At 35.4% G+C, this 14,833-nt stretch overlaps 1 protein-coding gene across 1 annotated transcript; it reads right to left on the reverse strand.

Annotated features, from left to right (window-relative positions):
- Positions 1 to 706: 706 nt before the first annotated feature.
- LOC140148705 (centromere protein P-like) lies at positions 707 to 14,561 on the reverse strand. The gene is made up of 8 exons (XM_072170748.1): positions 14,376 to 14,561; positions 11,657 to 11,863; positions 10,468 to 10,537; positions 5,697 to 5,852; positions 4,541 to 4,759; positions 2,899 to 2,978; positions 1,932 to 2,023; positions 707 to 1,522 (listed from the first exon to the last, which is right to left on the reverse strand). Exons 1-8 carry the CDS (start codon positions 14,444 to 14,446, stop codon positions 1,404 to 1,406), a joined length of 1,014 nt encoding a protein of 337 aa, XP_072026849.1. The 5' UTR covers positions 14,447 to 14,561; the 3' UTR covers positions 707 to 1,403.
- Between the last annotated feature and the right edge of the window lie 272 nt (positions 14,562 to 14,833).

Below are 14,833 nucleotides of genomic sequence, written 5' to 3' on the forward strand. Positions count from 1 at the left end.
GTATTTATCTATACATGCACATAGAAATATGAAATGTACTTTTGACAATAAAATACATAATTTATATAAACAAACAATATTTACACAATTGGTGACATGAGGCTAAAAATAAAAGAATTACATTTCTTGTAGGTATTTTTATGATTCTGAAATTTTGAGTGTGTGGGGTGTTTCTTTAATTTCTTGTCTTCAAATCAATTTAATAAATAAAAGTGTAGGCCTAATTGTGCAACTGAAATGCTTTAGAAATATCTATTGTAAATTTTAAGCAAATTTTATTCAACACAAAGAGCAAGTGTTTCTCTTTACTTGAGCATACAGTTTATTTTTTAGAACTTGAAATATGCGATATCTCTCTATGCTTGCAAACAATATTTTACAATAACATTTTGACAACATTTTAAAAATGTTGTTTTTGTGTGTTTTCATACAAAACGTTTTCATGACCTTTATATAATCCAACATTTAATGTTATCAAAACATTTTTCCAAAACCAAAACCCAATATATAACCTATTTAAAATGTATTATTGGTCAATTTTGTTCACGTTTTTAGCCGTTTCATCTTCCGATCGGAAGACTTCATCAGTAATGCGATGAACCAGCAACACTCCTAGTCTCATCTCCTGAGTGTACAGTTCTTTGCAGTAGTATACATGATTTAGAGAGTTAGTCCTTTCATCATGGTTGATAACATTGCCCCCCCCCCCCAGTTTCCTGATCCATCTAGTTTGCTTGCAAGAATCTTTGTCGATTACTTTCGCTCCCTCCCAATCAATAACATGGTTTTATTTCATTTACAGAGTAAATTATTGGACTTACCAATAGTATGATACCTAACAGTCCTGATCAACTTATTCAAGCTGTTTAAAATGTTTTTAAAATGTTTTGTGTTTGTTAGGTTAGATTTAATCCATACTATTGGTTTGTATTATCAACACTCCAAATAACAAAACCAGTGAAATAATACAGGCACTAAAGCCATGAAAACTGAATCTATCCCCAATCACTGAGCATATGATAAGCAATTGAGTTTAGGCCAATGAAAAAGAGCACTATACTTTGATCAGCTCCTAATCGGTGGGAATTGTTAGGCTTTTGACACTGTGCCGAAAAGTAGTCCCAGGTTTAGAGTAATATAGTTGACCTGTCAGGTCTTATATAGTGTGTGTTATATAAAGTAGACAAAGTATTAGGTCTTGAATTAATCATTTGTGATACTTCTGGTAAGATGTCACAAGACAATTATGGAAATAAAATATATTGATATTAATCTGTGATTTTATAAGGCCCGCCGATTACGAGCTGATCAAGCTATATGTCTGTCCTGTTGGAAAAGGAGCTCTATTTCATTGGTCAGAAGTCTTTATAGAGGCACCTTCTTCTGAACATTATTTATTACAGTTATGTTGCCACAGCCTGGATGATTGAATCAAGTGCTTTCTCAACTCCTAAGGAAGTCAACATTTTCTGGAATTCTTCTGGAGCTGATTTCAGGATGTTCCTTTGATCTATTTGGTTCACTGCAAGGAGAAAAGGCAACATATTTATTATGTTTGTACCTCAAAATGCAATTGAAAGACATCAAGAAATGTTTGACAAAATATTTTTGGAATAAGGAACATTTACAGTTTTCTGAATATCTTTTAAATGATAACTGATGACATTAATTAGGCCTAAAAAATTGTTTGATTGGCGTAACCCGGCCGACCCTAAAAATAGGCCCGACCCTAGACTTTTTTCTTATTTTTTGAAAAAAAAAATAAAATTCTTTTAAAAACCTAAAATTAAAAAAAAAAAAAAAAGGAACTTACAGCATAAAATGTGTGTAAAAAAAAAAATAATAAAAAAATAAAAAATTGCAGACCGACCGATCCTAATTTTTTTTTTTTATGTTACGCCAATCAAACAATTTTTTTAGGCCTTACTTACTATGTGCAGAGGCTTTCACGTGGAGATCTATAGAAGGCTCTGTTCTACCAGAAAGGTTAAAAGGTATTGACCAGCTCACTATGTACACAGCCCTACAATGTATAAGAACAAGAATGAAATCTATTACTGGTTCATACAAGTCCCAGAAAAAAGTGGTTGGACAAAAAATGGTTTGTTTCTTTCCAGTTCCCAAATTCAGCTTGATCATGAAAGGTCCTTAACATAAGCAAATAATATATAGGGACCTGTAACATGCAACTTGCAAGGCTCCCACTGGACGCAAATTCTTGCATCCAGATGCAAAATTGTATTGCTGGACGCACTGTTCAGCAAGCTGCATCAATGCCTTGCGTCCGAGTGACGCACAGTAATTTCAAATCAAAATCAAGTATAAGCTTACTCAATCTACTTCCCATGAAATAAAATATTTTTATTATTTCTAAACCTCCTATTTTGCAACACTTCCGGGGTCAACCAGTCGATGAAAATTCTTACCGCAGCGAGACGTGTGAACAACTATAAGCTTTCGCTCAAACACGAGAGCAAAAATACATGAACCATACCTGCTACATGCCAATCTATGGTACAGGGCTGCCACTATACTAAAATGCAGCAAACCTTTTACGAGCGCGACTACCGTGATGTTGCAAATTCGGAGCTAACAACGCGTACGGCGCACAATTCATTCATAAATTTCCACTCAGCAACAACATATCGCCTTAGCAGCCAATCAGAGACAAGTCGTGCGTAACGCAGTATATACGCTGATGTATCCTTACAATACGCGCATTTCGTCAAAGGTTTTCTGCATTTTAGTATAGAAGGTAAAACAACCCCCCATGCTTGTTACATTTTCTGTGCAACAATATCACAAATTTAAGGATCAAGGGCCGTTTGCCGTATCCAATTTGAAAAGCCTGTCTGCCACAGAAAGGTCCTTTGTTTTGCTAGTTCCAGTGGTACTTACCCATTATTGTCTGGATGAGAAAACTGCAAAAGTGGTCCTGTACTTCCCTGAGGTAACATCACTGCTGATTCATACTCCTTCTGTTGGTATTATATGATAGTATGACAGAACTTAATAGTAGTCACTGATAATTCAACAATTCAATACATTTACCAGACTACAGGGCCGTAGCAAGGTTGAAAAATGTGGGGCAGCCATCACAAATGTGGGGCGGCCAAATGCACAAATTGAAATAAAGATATAAAGAAAAACATAACAAATTTCTCAAAAAATGGGGCGGCCATGGCATCCCCGGCCGCCCTGCTTGCTACGGCCCTGCCAGATTATACTAGAAATTTTAATTGAATGAACACAGCTTTCAACAACTGTATGCCATGATCCATCCGTGATCGTATATATCACATATTTCAAACTACAACATGAAACATGATCTTGAATACAATATTCAAAATACTAACCAATCACGATGGTTGAATTCACTTCTGTGTTATGCATGTACAATTATTGCACACGATTATTATTATTTATTTATATAAAGGGAGAGCATGGCGCAATGGTTAGGGTACTTGCCTTTAGTGCATGAGGTCCCGGTTCAATTCAAGCGGTGGCGATTTGCTGGGATATTGACTTGGAAAAAGTCTGAAATTAATTGGCAACATCTGTAGATTAAATTCAGACTTCCGCTCTCCCCATGGTTCATTTAGAATTGGGTAAATGAATCATGAAAGTACTCCGTCCTTCGGAGGGGACGTTAAGCCGCCGGTCCCGTGTGCAGAGAGCCATACCTGTACATGTATTTCGCAGCCAGTTTGCAAAGAGTAGGGTGTTAACCCCTGACTGTTCCCTAACCCGCCCGGTGTTCAAATGGACCCCAATGGAAATAAGCTTCAATAGAGGCTTTCTTGGGTTATCCAGGATTATCAAAATCCGAACAAATAATAAAATAAATAAATAATATAATAAATAATAAAATAAAATGGTGTACATCACACAGTGTATGCAAAAAATCATCACACTATGTCAGGCTGTGTTCATTCAATTGAAATTTTTACTTTAGAGTAGACTGTCCCACCCTCAGCTGGTATGGGTGTGAAATATGTCCAAATAGTGTGATCACTGTGATACAACAATACATTGTTTCACATCAAGTTAGGTAATGACAAATGTGCACATTTCGATGGTCACAGTATTGAATCATGTGTACCTACACACTTTATTCAGCATAGTGTATACACACGCATACAAGGGCGGTTTGTTGGTATTCTTCTTGTGCAACTGTGTAAAATCACTGACGCCACTACCAAACTGGAGATGAAACGAAGTGTTGAGACTTTAAATTTAGTGGATCATATTGAGCTAAAATATATAATGCACTTACCTCTGCATTCTAGAACGTTTAAAAAATCGAAAATATCTTTTAATTTGTCCCTACCTTGAAGTGTATGAATGTGTTTTCCCTTTTTGCGTTGGGCCAGTAAACTTCCAACAATGCTGACCCGATGGGCCACGACATATAATACTTGAGGTGAAAGTGTTGGGGCTTTAAATTTAGTGGATCATATTGAGCTAAAATATATAATGCACTTGCCTCTGCATTCTACAACGTTTAAAAAATCGAAAATATCTTTTAAGTTGTCCCTACCTTGAAGTGTATAAATGTGTTTTCCCTATGTCTGAACCACTCTGCATACTGTGCATAACCATTCAAGAAAGGTTCCAATGCACATGTTTTCTGTATCTCCTGAATGATATCATTTAGTTCCATTTGGACTTGCTCATCAACTAATGCTTTTAATTTGGTGATGGTGGCTTTTGTTTCCTGCCCTGCAAGAATTTGTGGCACTGCTTCTCCTTCTGGGATCTGTCATATAATGAATAGTAAAGAAAGCACAGAATATTACAGACCATGTATCAACAGTCAAAGTCCTTATGCATTGTATGCTGTGAATTCTCGCATTATCGCATATTCATAAGGGCGGATCGTTCGATCGTGCCGTGTTTAACAATCATGCCAGCACTACGTGCAGGGACGGATTTAAGCGGTGGCCCGGCGCCAGTGGATTTTTGCGTTGGGCCAGTAAACTTCCAACAATGCTGACCCGATGGGCCACGACATATAATACGTCTATGAAAGAAAGTATTTTGCATTGAGCATTTTACAAATGGCTGAAATTTTCTTCAAAAAAGTATCAAAAAAGTATTATATAATTATGTATTTCAAAACGAAAGAGTGAACAAAATACCAGCTGCCACATTACATACAAGAACCACTGATCTAAATCTATGCAAGATTGAAAGTAGGCTGTCTTATTTGTTTAGGCCCATCACTAAAGCAATCTCATTCCAAATTTTGACTGAAATTACTCAACAGTTTTGATATCAGAAGCAAAAACAAGTATGGCTCATATTATGTGACACAATCTGCTCCAAGGGGCCAAAGGAGGCATTTTTGAAAATTGAGTTACTACAATTATTACCTTACATGTATAGTACAAACATTAGGCTTCTATACACTGAAAACATCAAAGGTCTAGCATATTTGGTTCTAAAGTTCTGAAGTTTGTGATGTATTTTTTCTTATGTATTTCATTGTTTTTTACTCCATATCTCACTTTCTAATATGCTGCCTTTGGCCCCCATGTGAACCAGTGTCACATATAGAACAGTATGAGTACCGTAGTATGTGTACAACAAAATGGTGGTGACAATACTATATATATTTTTTTGCTCTTTGCATGAAATGGTATTAAACTTTCTCAATCTGCCTGATTTTCTTGATTTACACCACTGATTTGTACCTTTGTTTCGGTGACCTCAAAATCTGCACTAAAATCCAATCCAAAAGAGTTTCCTTGGATGTGATGTGCTGATATCGTTTTATTTTGAGACTGTTTCATCATCTTGACAGTAGTATCTGTAAATGCTATCTTGCTGAATGTTGTCTGCACTTGTAACTGAAAGTAAATACAATAAGTCATATTTAATAATCAATGGCACTTAAGGGGTACTACACCCCTGGCCAATTTTGTGCCTATTTTTGCATTTTTCTCAAAAATTAGAGCGCATTGGTGACAAGTAAGAAATGTATATTATAGGGGCAAGGATTACAACTACTGCACTGAAAATTCAGCAACTCAAGGCAAGTAGTTATGGATTTATTAATCAAATATTGGTTTTCCCTCATTTTTGACTGTAACTCCACAACTGGTCATGTTTTTTGAGGTGGGACCCAATTGTGTCACATCTTGCAATTTGTCAAAAATCAACTCCTTTTTTGTATTTCTGATTATATTTCAAAAAGTTTTCACCCAAACTAGTAAAAGTATACGTTTTTAGAAAGCATATATTGTCATGATTGCAAATCTGTAAAGTTTGAATGGATATACAGGGTGTACCAAAAAATATACCGGTGATTCCATTGAAAATACCGAAAAATTAAATTTCTTTACCGCCCCAATATTTCTACCTAGTATATTAAATTGGAAAATGAACTTGATATTTGGAATGTACACAGTTAGTCCTTTCATTAAATGGATAGTTTGCACTATTTTTGTTAAGCCCATTGTGTTATACAGGGTGTGAAAAAAAGTTGTAAATTAATTTTTGAATTTATGTAAAATTTCCTAAGTGCCATTCAATTTGGAAGATATATTCAAAATAGTTTACAGAATTGCTATAATATCAAATTTAAATATCCAATTCCTATATAGGGTGTTCCAAAAATCAATATTCAGTGAATAATTAGTAACAAAGGTACATGTACAATACATGTACAATTAGCCTACATCAATAAACTATTTAACAATAACCAGAGATCAATATGTCATCAGATTAAATCCTTTGACTGTAATAATCTCCTTTTAGAAGATTTATTTCATATTTCAAAGATAAAACAATATTGAAATTTATTTCATATGCATGCATGCAAAATTACAGCCCATTGTATTGTATGACCCACATTCCACTGCATTAATTAAAAGCTTGTTAAATCCTTAATTACTAAGTTCATTAAGATTAACTAGGCAATTATAGTTATAGAAAGTTAAAAAATAAGATTAACATTATGCAAAATGCATTTTTACTTCTACTAGTAGGGATGCCCACTCTCAATACAGTTTCCACTAGAACGATTTTTCATTTACTGTGTGCGTGCACTCACACACGTATTGTCTATGGAGAAACTGATCGATACAAGAAATCCCAGGCATGTTAAATGGCGTACTATACTTGTTTTGATCCAAATGTAGGCCTATATCAGGGTGTTTCAAGAAATTCCTGATTCCACCAGAAAACATTCACCAAACTTTTTCCTGTTTGGTCAGTAAATTGAGAGGACCTTCCTGCATGAAGAGATCAACTTTTTAATGAAAAATTTATTGAGATGAGAACTACAACAGGTTGAAGTGACACCATTCCGTGCATCAGGTGTTCAAACGCAATTATCTCCGAATTTGGAGTGAATCAGACAAGCAAACTTACATACTCATAAAATTTAACTATTTATGAAGACAAATGTGTAGGATGTTAAGAAATTTAAGAATGTTTAAGCCACATGCCCATCTCAAATCATGCACTTCCCTGCACTTCTCACTACCATGTCCATTTCATAGGGAGTATAAAAACCGGGGACCATCATGGCTTCCATGCACACAGTGTATTGCTCAATGTAGTAAAGATAACCTTTGAGTTGGAGCAAATTGCTCAAAATTGGTAGTGATTAATGTTACCAAACTTATGCCATGATGAAATATAATAATTTTTGAAGATAAAATGTGCTGACCTTAAAAGATTGAACAATGTTTAAGACTACCGCTTTTCATTTGAAATAATGCACTTATTGTTCATCTCCTCTATGGAGATATTTTCCATGGCGGCCATCTATGATCATGCTTGAGGTTTCAACAAACAAACCATGGGTTTTGAGGTCTTATAGTTTTTGTTGTATGTCAACAAAATCGATTAAATTTTCAGGATGATCTTATTTTCATGTTGTTATAAGCAAATATAATGTTCCAGATAAGATAGTTAATAAATACATTAAGAAAAAGTACCTTAAAGTTGCACTTTCTGTTAGTATTCCTTTTTGGACTTTAACTTTTTAACATGTTCTAGCAGCCCTATATAAAACCGTGACACTCGAAAGGCCATATCTCTGGAATGAAACGTCCGATTAAGATTATTTAACGCGGCTGTGTACTCTAGACATTGTTTCTTTCGCAAAATTGAGTTTTTTTGATATGTTTGTACTTTGTTATGTTTTTTATAAATACAGGGAATGAAAATCCAGATTTGTAAACTCCAACGGCAATATTTTAAGGATTTTATTTCACTATTCCACTCGTGTTTGAAATTGAAAAGGAAAGAAAATCTTTGTTGAACCAGCAGGGTACACGCGCGAATAACGCATCGCGTTGCGTTTCGCGCAATTTGTTAACGCACAAATACGCTAGGCATACGCGACGCTTATCTGTATGCGCGGCGCATCTGATGGAAACACCACGGAAGCACTGATTTCACAAAAACCTAGTGGTCAAATGGCTCCGTTTTAGCTGATAAAATGTGGGTTTTTTCAAGTTCTTTCCCCCGATTTAAATATCAAGTTATAAATGGATTTCGCTCAAACTTCTCAAGGGGCTGTGGATTTACCCGATGTTCACGTAATATAAGGTACAAAAACGAAAACTGCCGCATTCTCCTGTGAGATTCGATGAAAGTGCAAAATGTGACCACTTTAAACTTCAACGGCCATTATTTCAATGTTCATTTTCTCGGTAAAATGATGATTTAGGTACACGATAACTCAATAAATACAGCATCTATAGGTAAGCAAATATGATCATTGTAAAAAGCATGATCGACTCAAGAAACGGTTTTCTCATTTTTTATATTTTGGTCTATTTCCGATTTTAGGCATCATTTTGTGCAAATAGGCGTTTGTGAATTTAAAAAGTTCAATTTGATGCCTTATATGGTCAATATCTCAAAAAATAAGGCCAATATCAAAAAAATAAAAAACCGTTTTTGGAATGGAGCCTCAAAATTGAGCTAAAAACAAAATAAAATATTTTGGAAAGAGTGTTTTTTGTTATGATGTACCTAACAAATATTGCCAAAAACTCACTTTTTGTGATTTTCTTCAGAATTGTTGTTTTTAGACCAAATCTGTATTTATATTAAGATTTATTGGTGTCTTGCCTTCATAAAAATGTATACTTTTATATGTCTTGCGCGAATAACTACAAAGTTATCGCACTTTTACTACATGCATGTCTGAGAGTACACAGCCACCTTAAACGCCAAAATGTTTCTTTCATCAATTCCCATCCAATAAGTTAGGTCTGAATCAATTTAAAAGTACTTCAATTTTTAGTGGACATGCCTACTACTAGGCAACAAAGTGCATACATTTTATTAATGAACATCAACTTCCCATTGGAATTACACAGAGCTCCTCCGCCTCGGCTCCTCCACTTCCGCACCACCCCTGACTAATTAACTTAATTAAGCTGTTGTAATTAATTAATACATTTGTTTAATTGTATTTGTTATTAATTCATTAGATTAATAATTTATCTTCAAAATAAGACCAAAACCATTTGTTCATGATGAATTTTAGCAAAAATATAGGAATAAGTAGACAAAATGATTTAGCAAAATGTGACAGCACCACCTTTTTTAGGGTCCCAGTATCACAACATGACCAACTGTTGTCTGTGCTGAAATAAAATTTTCAGTGCAGTAGTTGTAGTCCTTGCCCCTATAATATACATATCTTACTTGTCATCAATGCTCTATAATTTTTGAGAAAAATGCAAAAATAGGCACAAAATTGGCCATGGGTGTAGTACCCCCTTAACACAACAGTTGGAATTTTTAGCATGTTGATATTACTTGAAAGTAAAACACATCACATGGACAAAATACAGATGTTCATTGTTCAATACATGCAGGGACTTTTCGAAGGGTAAATGGTTTCATTATTATATCTAGGTGTAAACTGCCCAGTCCATTTCTAAAGTAGCACCTAAAGAGATTTGTTTGCATACATTGTATGTTGTGTACCGGGTATTCTAGTCCTATATTGTGATTGTCAAAATCTGGTCAAATTGGCCTGTGAAAACCACTTCAAAATTGCGATACCAAAGTAAACAAGATGAAGTTTCCACTTCAACACTAATCCTTTTCAAAATTAAAACTTCCCCCCCCCCTTTTTATGTGATTACTTTTTGTTAATCACCAAGTATGACATCTTTTTAAATTTTGGGATCTACTTTTAAACAAAATCACCCCGTGTAATTAACTTTTGGGGGCTACATTCAGTATTTCGGGGGTTAAATACCCTAAATCTCCATATATTTGAGCCACAAGCCTCAAAATCACCCCATCATTCAATTTTTGAGGGCTATTTTGGCATTTGCGGGGGAAAATCGCCTTTAGTCCCCATCTATTTTGAACACTGGTTGAAACATGTGAGTTTGGGACCATACAAATTGACAAGGGCCGATAGGATTTTAGACCAATAGGCCAAAATGTTGGCATATTTCGAACACTGGATAAAGCAATACATACCTGTTTAAATATGGCTAGAAGTTTTTCATCATCTTCTACACCAGTTGCATTGGAACTAGGAATTTGTGATCTGAGGTGAAATATAAAATTATTAATAATAATAGGTTTGTGCTGTATTTACCAAATTAAATAATATTACACTCCCCACAAATACACACACAGACCAGGGTTCCCGTTAAGGTTTTAAAATGTGCGTCCGTAATGACGCAAGTTTGCTGACGAGGTTGCAAAAACTTGCGTCCAGACAGATTTTTGTGCGTCCATCTGAAATTCACGATTATGACGATACACACGTACCCCGAACTGTTCGTACCCCGGGTCTACACCTCATCAAATGCTGATTGTTAAAAAAAAATAAAAGTGCATTTTCGCTGTGATATTCCATCTCCATTCGCTATGATAATTTTTCTCATTTCTGTGTCAGTTTTGGTCCGAAACGTGGTCAAAAACAGGTGCAAAAACATGAGCAAAGTCTGTCAATCTTGAGCAATTTTCGTTCGTACTTTCACTTCCGCGTTTCTATTTTTAAATTAACGTGCTGTTGATGCTACAAAAACTAAAACACGCGCTGCCACAAATAATACTAAAAAGGGTTATCATTTGGATTTTGTCTTTAAAATTGCTTTTATTCATCGTAACAATAATACTAATAAAGGAAACCTAGATTATTTATGAGAAAATAAACTTAAAATATTAAAAATTGAATATTGTCAGGTTGTGATAAATAATTAAATAAACACCATGACGTTAGCGGCACGCGTGCTTGCTTGTAAACAAATCAATCGGGACTGATCAAACAGCTGTACAGCGATCGCTCGAAAGCATGCAAAAGTGCACGATTTCCTGACGTTGCATTTACAAATATTGCAGAATTTACTTCAATTCTCAGCAGGTGGGTCAAAATGTTGGGGCTTTTATTATCTTAAAAATATAAAAGAATAAAAATTTCTTATTTTTATCATCAATTAATGATAAATTTCGAAGTTTTGTCTGCGTCCAAATCCATGTGACATGGACGCAAAATACTTGATTGGCCATGTGAATTTGCGTCCAAATTTGTAAAATACGCGTCTGGACGCAATGACGCACACTAACGGGAAGCCTGACACAGACACAAAGGATATTTGTAATACAACTGTCATTTCATTTCAGAATTTTGAACAATTATGTTATGAAATGAATCACTTACTTAATTTCTTCTAAAACACTAGCAGGTATTTCTAGAAGTTTTTGTTTGTCAGCTTCCACACTCTCTTCCAGTGATTCAATCTCCTTTTGCAGCTGCTCCATTTCTTTCTTATAGTACTGTGCCATTTCCTTTGGGCTGGCAAGGGTGTCAATGAATTTATCTATATCATCAGAGCTCATACTTGTCTCATCATTTCCTTCAACATATCTGCAAGGTATGACAAGAGAAGAAATTACTTGAAGCAGCAATGTAAGATATTACAAATTTGCCTGTGTTCATCTTTGATGCATCTATGATGCAAAAACATGATTACAATGATCTAAAAAGGAGCAAGCAAGAAATAACAACCAAACAGCACAATAATGCTCCTGATAAGAATATCAATTAGGCCAAAAATAATTGGCGTAACCCGACCGACCCTAAAAATAGGCCCGAACCTAGACTTTTTTTTCTTCTTTTTTTGCAAAAAATGAATAAAAAAATCAAAGAAAAGAAAAAATTCATGCTTTTTAGCTTAAAATGTGTGTAAAAAAAATTTAATTGCCGACAGACCTACCCTAATTTTTTTTTCCGCAATTCCAGAATCATGATGCATCATGGGTAATATCTGCCGATGAATTGGAGATAAACATGACGAGGCTACTGTACATTTTCAATGGGGTGAACTTTGACGTTTGCATAATAACGTTTTGCACTGGAATTTCGCTGACAGTTTAGGTATTCACAGGAAATTTGATTTTACAAAAATATGTTTTTGAAGTGCAAAGTTCGCCGCCATTGCAAAAGCACTGCAGCCTCCTCGTGTTTATCTCCAAAAAATCTGCAAATATTACCCATTAATGAATCATGATTCTGGAATTGCAAAAGGGCTTATTGTAATTGTAATGTAATTACATGTAAATGTAAATTGTAAAGATTCCTGCCATCTGATTGGTTAAAAGCGCGGGCATAGTTGCAAAAGTAACTATTCCCCGGGCATACTTCTGTGCAGTGTGTGGCAATGTGCTTTGTTCCCAGCGTAAAATGATATTACGCACCCGTTAATGTTACGTTTTCGCACGCTATAATTACACAGAAATCGCAGATTGTAATCTGTTCCATTTTCGCATTGAAACTATTAATTTTTTTCTTCCCAAAATCAATACTTTTAACCAAACAGATGACAAGAATCTTTAGATTTGGTATATAAAACAAATATTGACTGCTTTTTATTTGGGGCATGGACGGTTGAAATTATAGGCCCTCTGTGATCTCAAAACCATGACTATGCCCCGAGGCGTAGGGCATAGTCATGGTTTTGAGATCACCTTGGGCCTATAATTTTAACCATGCCCCTCATAGCAGTCAGTATAATATGCACCATACGAACACAGTTCTAGATTTTGATGATATCATGATTGAGTACAACTGCTAGTAGGTATCCTAGGTGAATTCAAATTTGCCATCAAACTGCATCATTTTATATATCAAATTAAAGCCCTTGAGTAAACAAAGCCAAAACTGAAAACCTTTTTTTTCATAGCACTTTCCGTAGCAAAGTTACATCTTGTCAAAGCCTGACTTTCATCAAAAAGATTCATCTAGCAAAATTCCCAAAACGGCATTTCGGGGTGTTTCTAGATCTTAGTCTCATGGCGATAGCAGCTTTTTTAATGGAACTGCTATCAAAATCCTCTGAAATTCCATGTGCGGGTGACTTATCACCATAAAAAATTATATATTTGGGTCAAGTGAAGTATTAGTCCTGCCAGCAAGACTTCAGTCTTTATCATAAACATAATGACATATACGGACCTGAAGTCTTGCAGCGGTATATAGGGATGCACTGTACGTTTAAGAAATCCAAACGTCAAGCATCAAGAAATATACCTTGTATTTGTCAGTTTTACCTCAGAGATGCTGTAGACCCTCTCTACACAGTGCAGAAACATCACAAGTAGAATGCTGCTCAATATGATAAATCCAAATCATGAAAATCAAGACATTTTGCAGAGCAATATTTTGACCACTTTTGCACTAAGTAAATTACTCCCATGAAGATTGCAGGTTTTGCCAACCCTGGGAATTTTGAACCCACCCAAAAGATGAGATCAATGTTGATCAATTACCTCAACTTTGGGAGTATAGACTAGTACAGTGGGATTAAAATCATCCAAGCACGCCCAGACCCTGGTACAATGGGATTAAAATCGTCAGTGCATGCCCAAACTGTCCTTGAGAGAGTTCCTCAGCTGCATCCTTAGAGCCCAAAATTAGCCCACATATTGTGATGTTTCTTATTTGTGGAAAAGATAATAATAGAGAGAACTGTAACTCTAGGTACGACGAGTTACAGTTACTGGAACTAGTGAAGTATAGAAAACATATTTATGTAGGTTACTTTCTTCGGGCACAAGTTTTAAATTTCTATGTAAAATGCATTGACATTGTCGGTGAATTTGGCTGACCAGCAAATGTGTTAACTAAGGTTTGCCTGGGTTACCTACTGCTAGTGCTAGTGCTAGTTCATTCAAATGAAAATTTTACTAAAGTAGTATACCATGACAGTCTGTGGTGCTATTTTAAATGTTAAATAAGGATAACTCTTCATCGCCATTCCATGGGAATGGCTGTATTACAAGTAGACATACATGCATAAAAAGCTTCATCATAAGCTTACAGGAAGTTACACATGTATGTACATGTATTTAGAAAAAACTACTAAAAAAATCAATCATACCCTTTCAATGCATTCTGCACTGTTACATAACCATCTATTTCTGATGATTCTCGTGATCCTGCAGTAGCCATTGTTAATTTCTGAAGGCGATATACACAGGTAAAACAGCAAACTTGTGATTTATACGCAAAAATTACTGGACACAAATTATTTTTGTGATGTGGTTGTTTTTTCTGTCTGGCCCGCGCTGACTATATATAGCTAGTCTCGCGGCCAGACTGTATGTGGCTATCACGAACATACAGTCTGGGAAACTGAAGGATCTACGTGATTGTGATTGGACAGTCGATTCTGAGTGTCAAGTCACGCAATTGATATAACATCGTTCGCAATTGGTCAAGATACCATGACGTAATTTAACCCCGGAAGCCGTTCGTCAGCTGGCTGCAGTGTATTACGGGGATTTCCCGGGAACTGTTTACGGTTGTTTACGAGGATTTTATGTAAACAAACAAGGT

This window comes from Amphiura filiformis, chromosome 3, assembly GCF_039555335.1.
Source record: "Amphiura filiformis chromosome 3, Afil_fr2py, whole genome shotgun sequence".
In the NCBI taxonomy this organism is placed as follows: domain Eukaryota; kingdom Metazoa; phylum Echinodermata; class Ophiuroidea; order Amphilepidida; family Amphiuridae; genus Amphiura; species Amphiura filiformis.

Excerpts from the sequence above, each read along its gene's own strand:
- LOC140148705 (XM_072170748.1), bottom strand. The coding sequence starts at position 14,446 with ATGGCTACTGCAGGATCACGAGAATCATCAGAAATAGATGGTTATGTA. Across the intron at positions 5,853-10,467 it reads TTCTAGCCATATTTAAACAG|TTACAAGTGCAGACAACATT; the intron begins GTATGTATTGCT and ends ATTTACTTTCAG. Across the intron at positions 4,760-5,696 it reads TTGAGGTCACCGAAACAAAG|ATCCCAGAAGGAGAAGCAGT; the intron begins GTACAAATCAGT and ends ATTATATGACAG.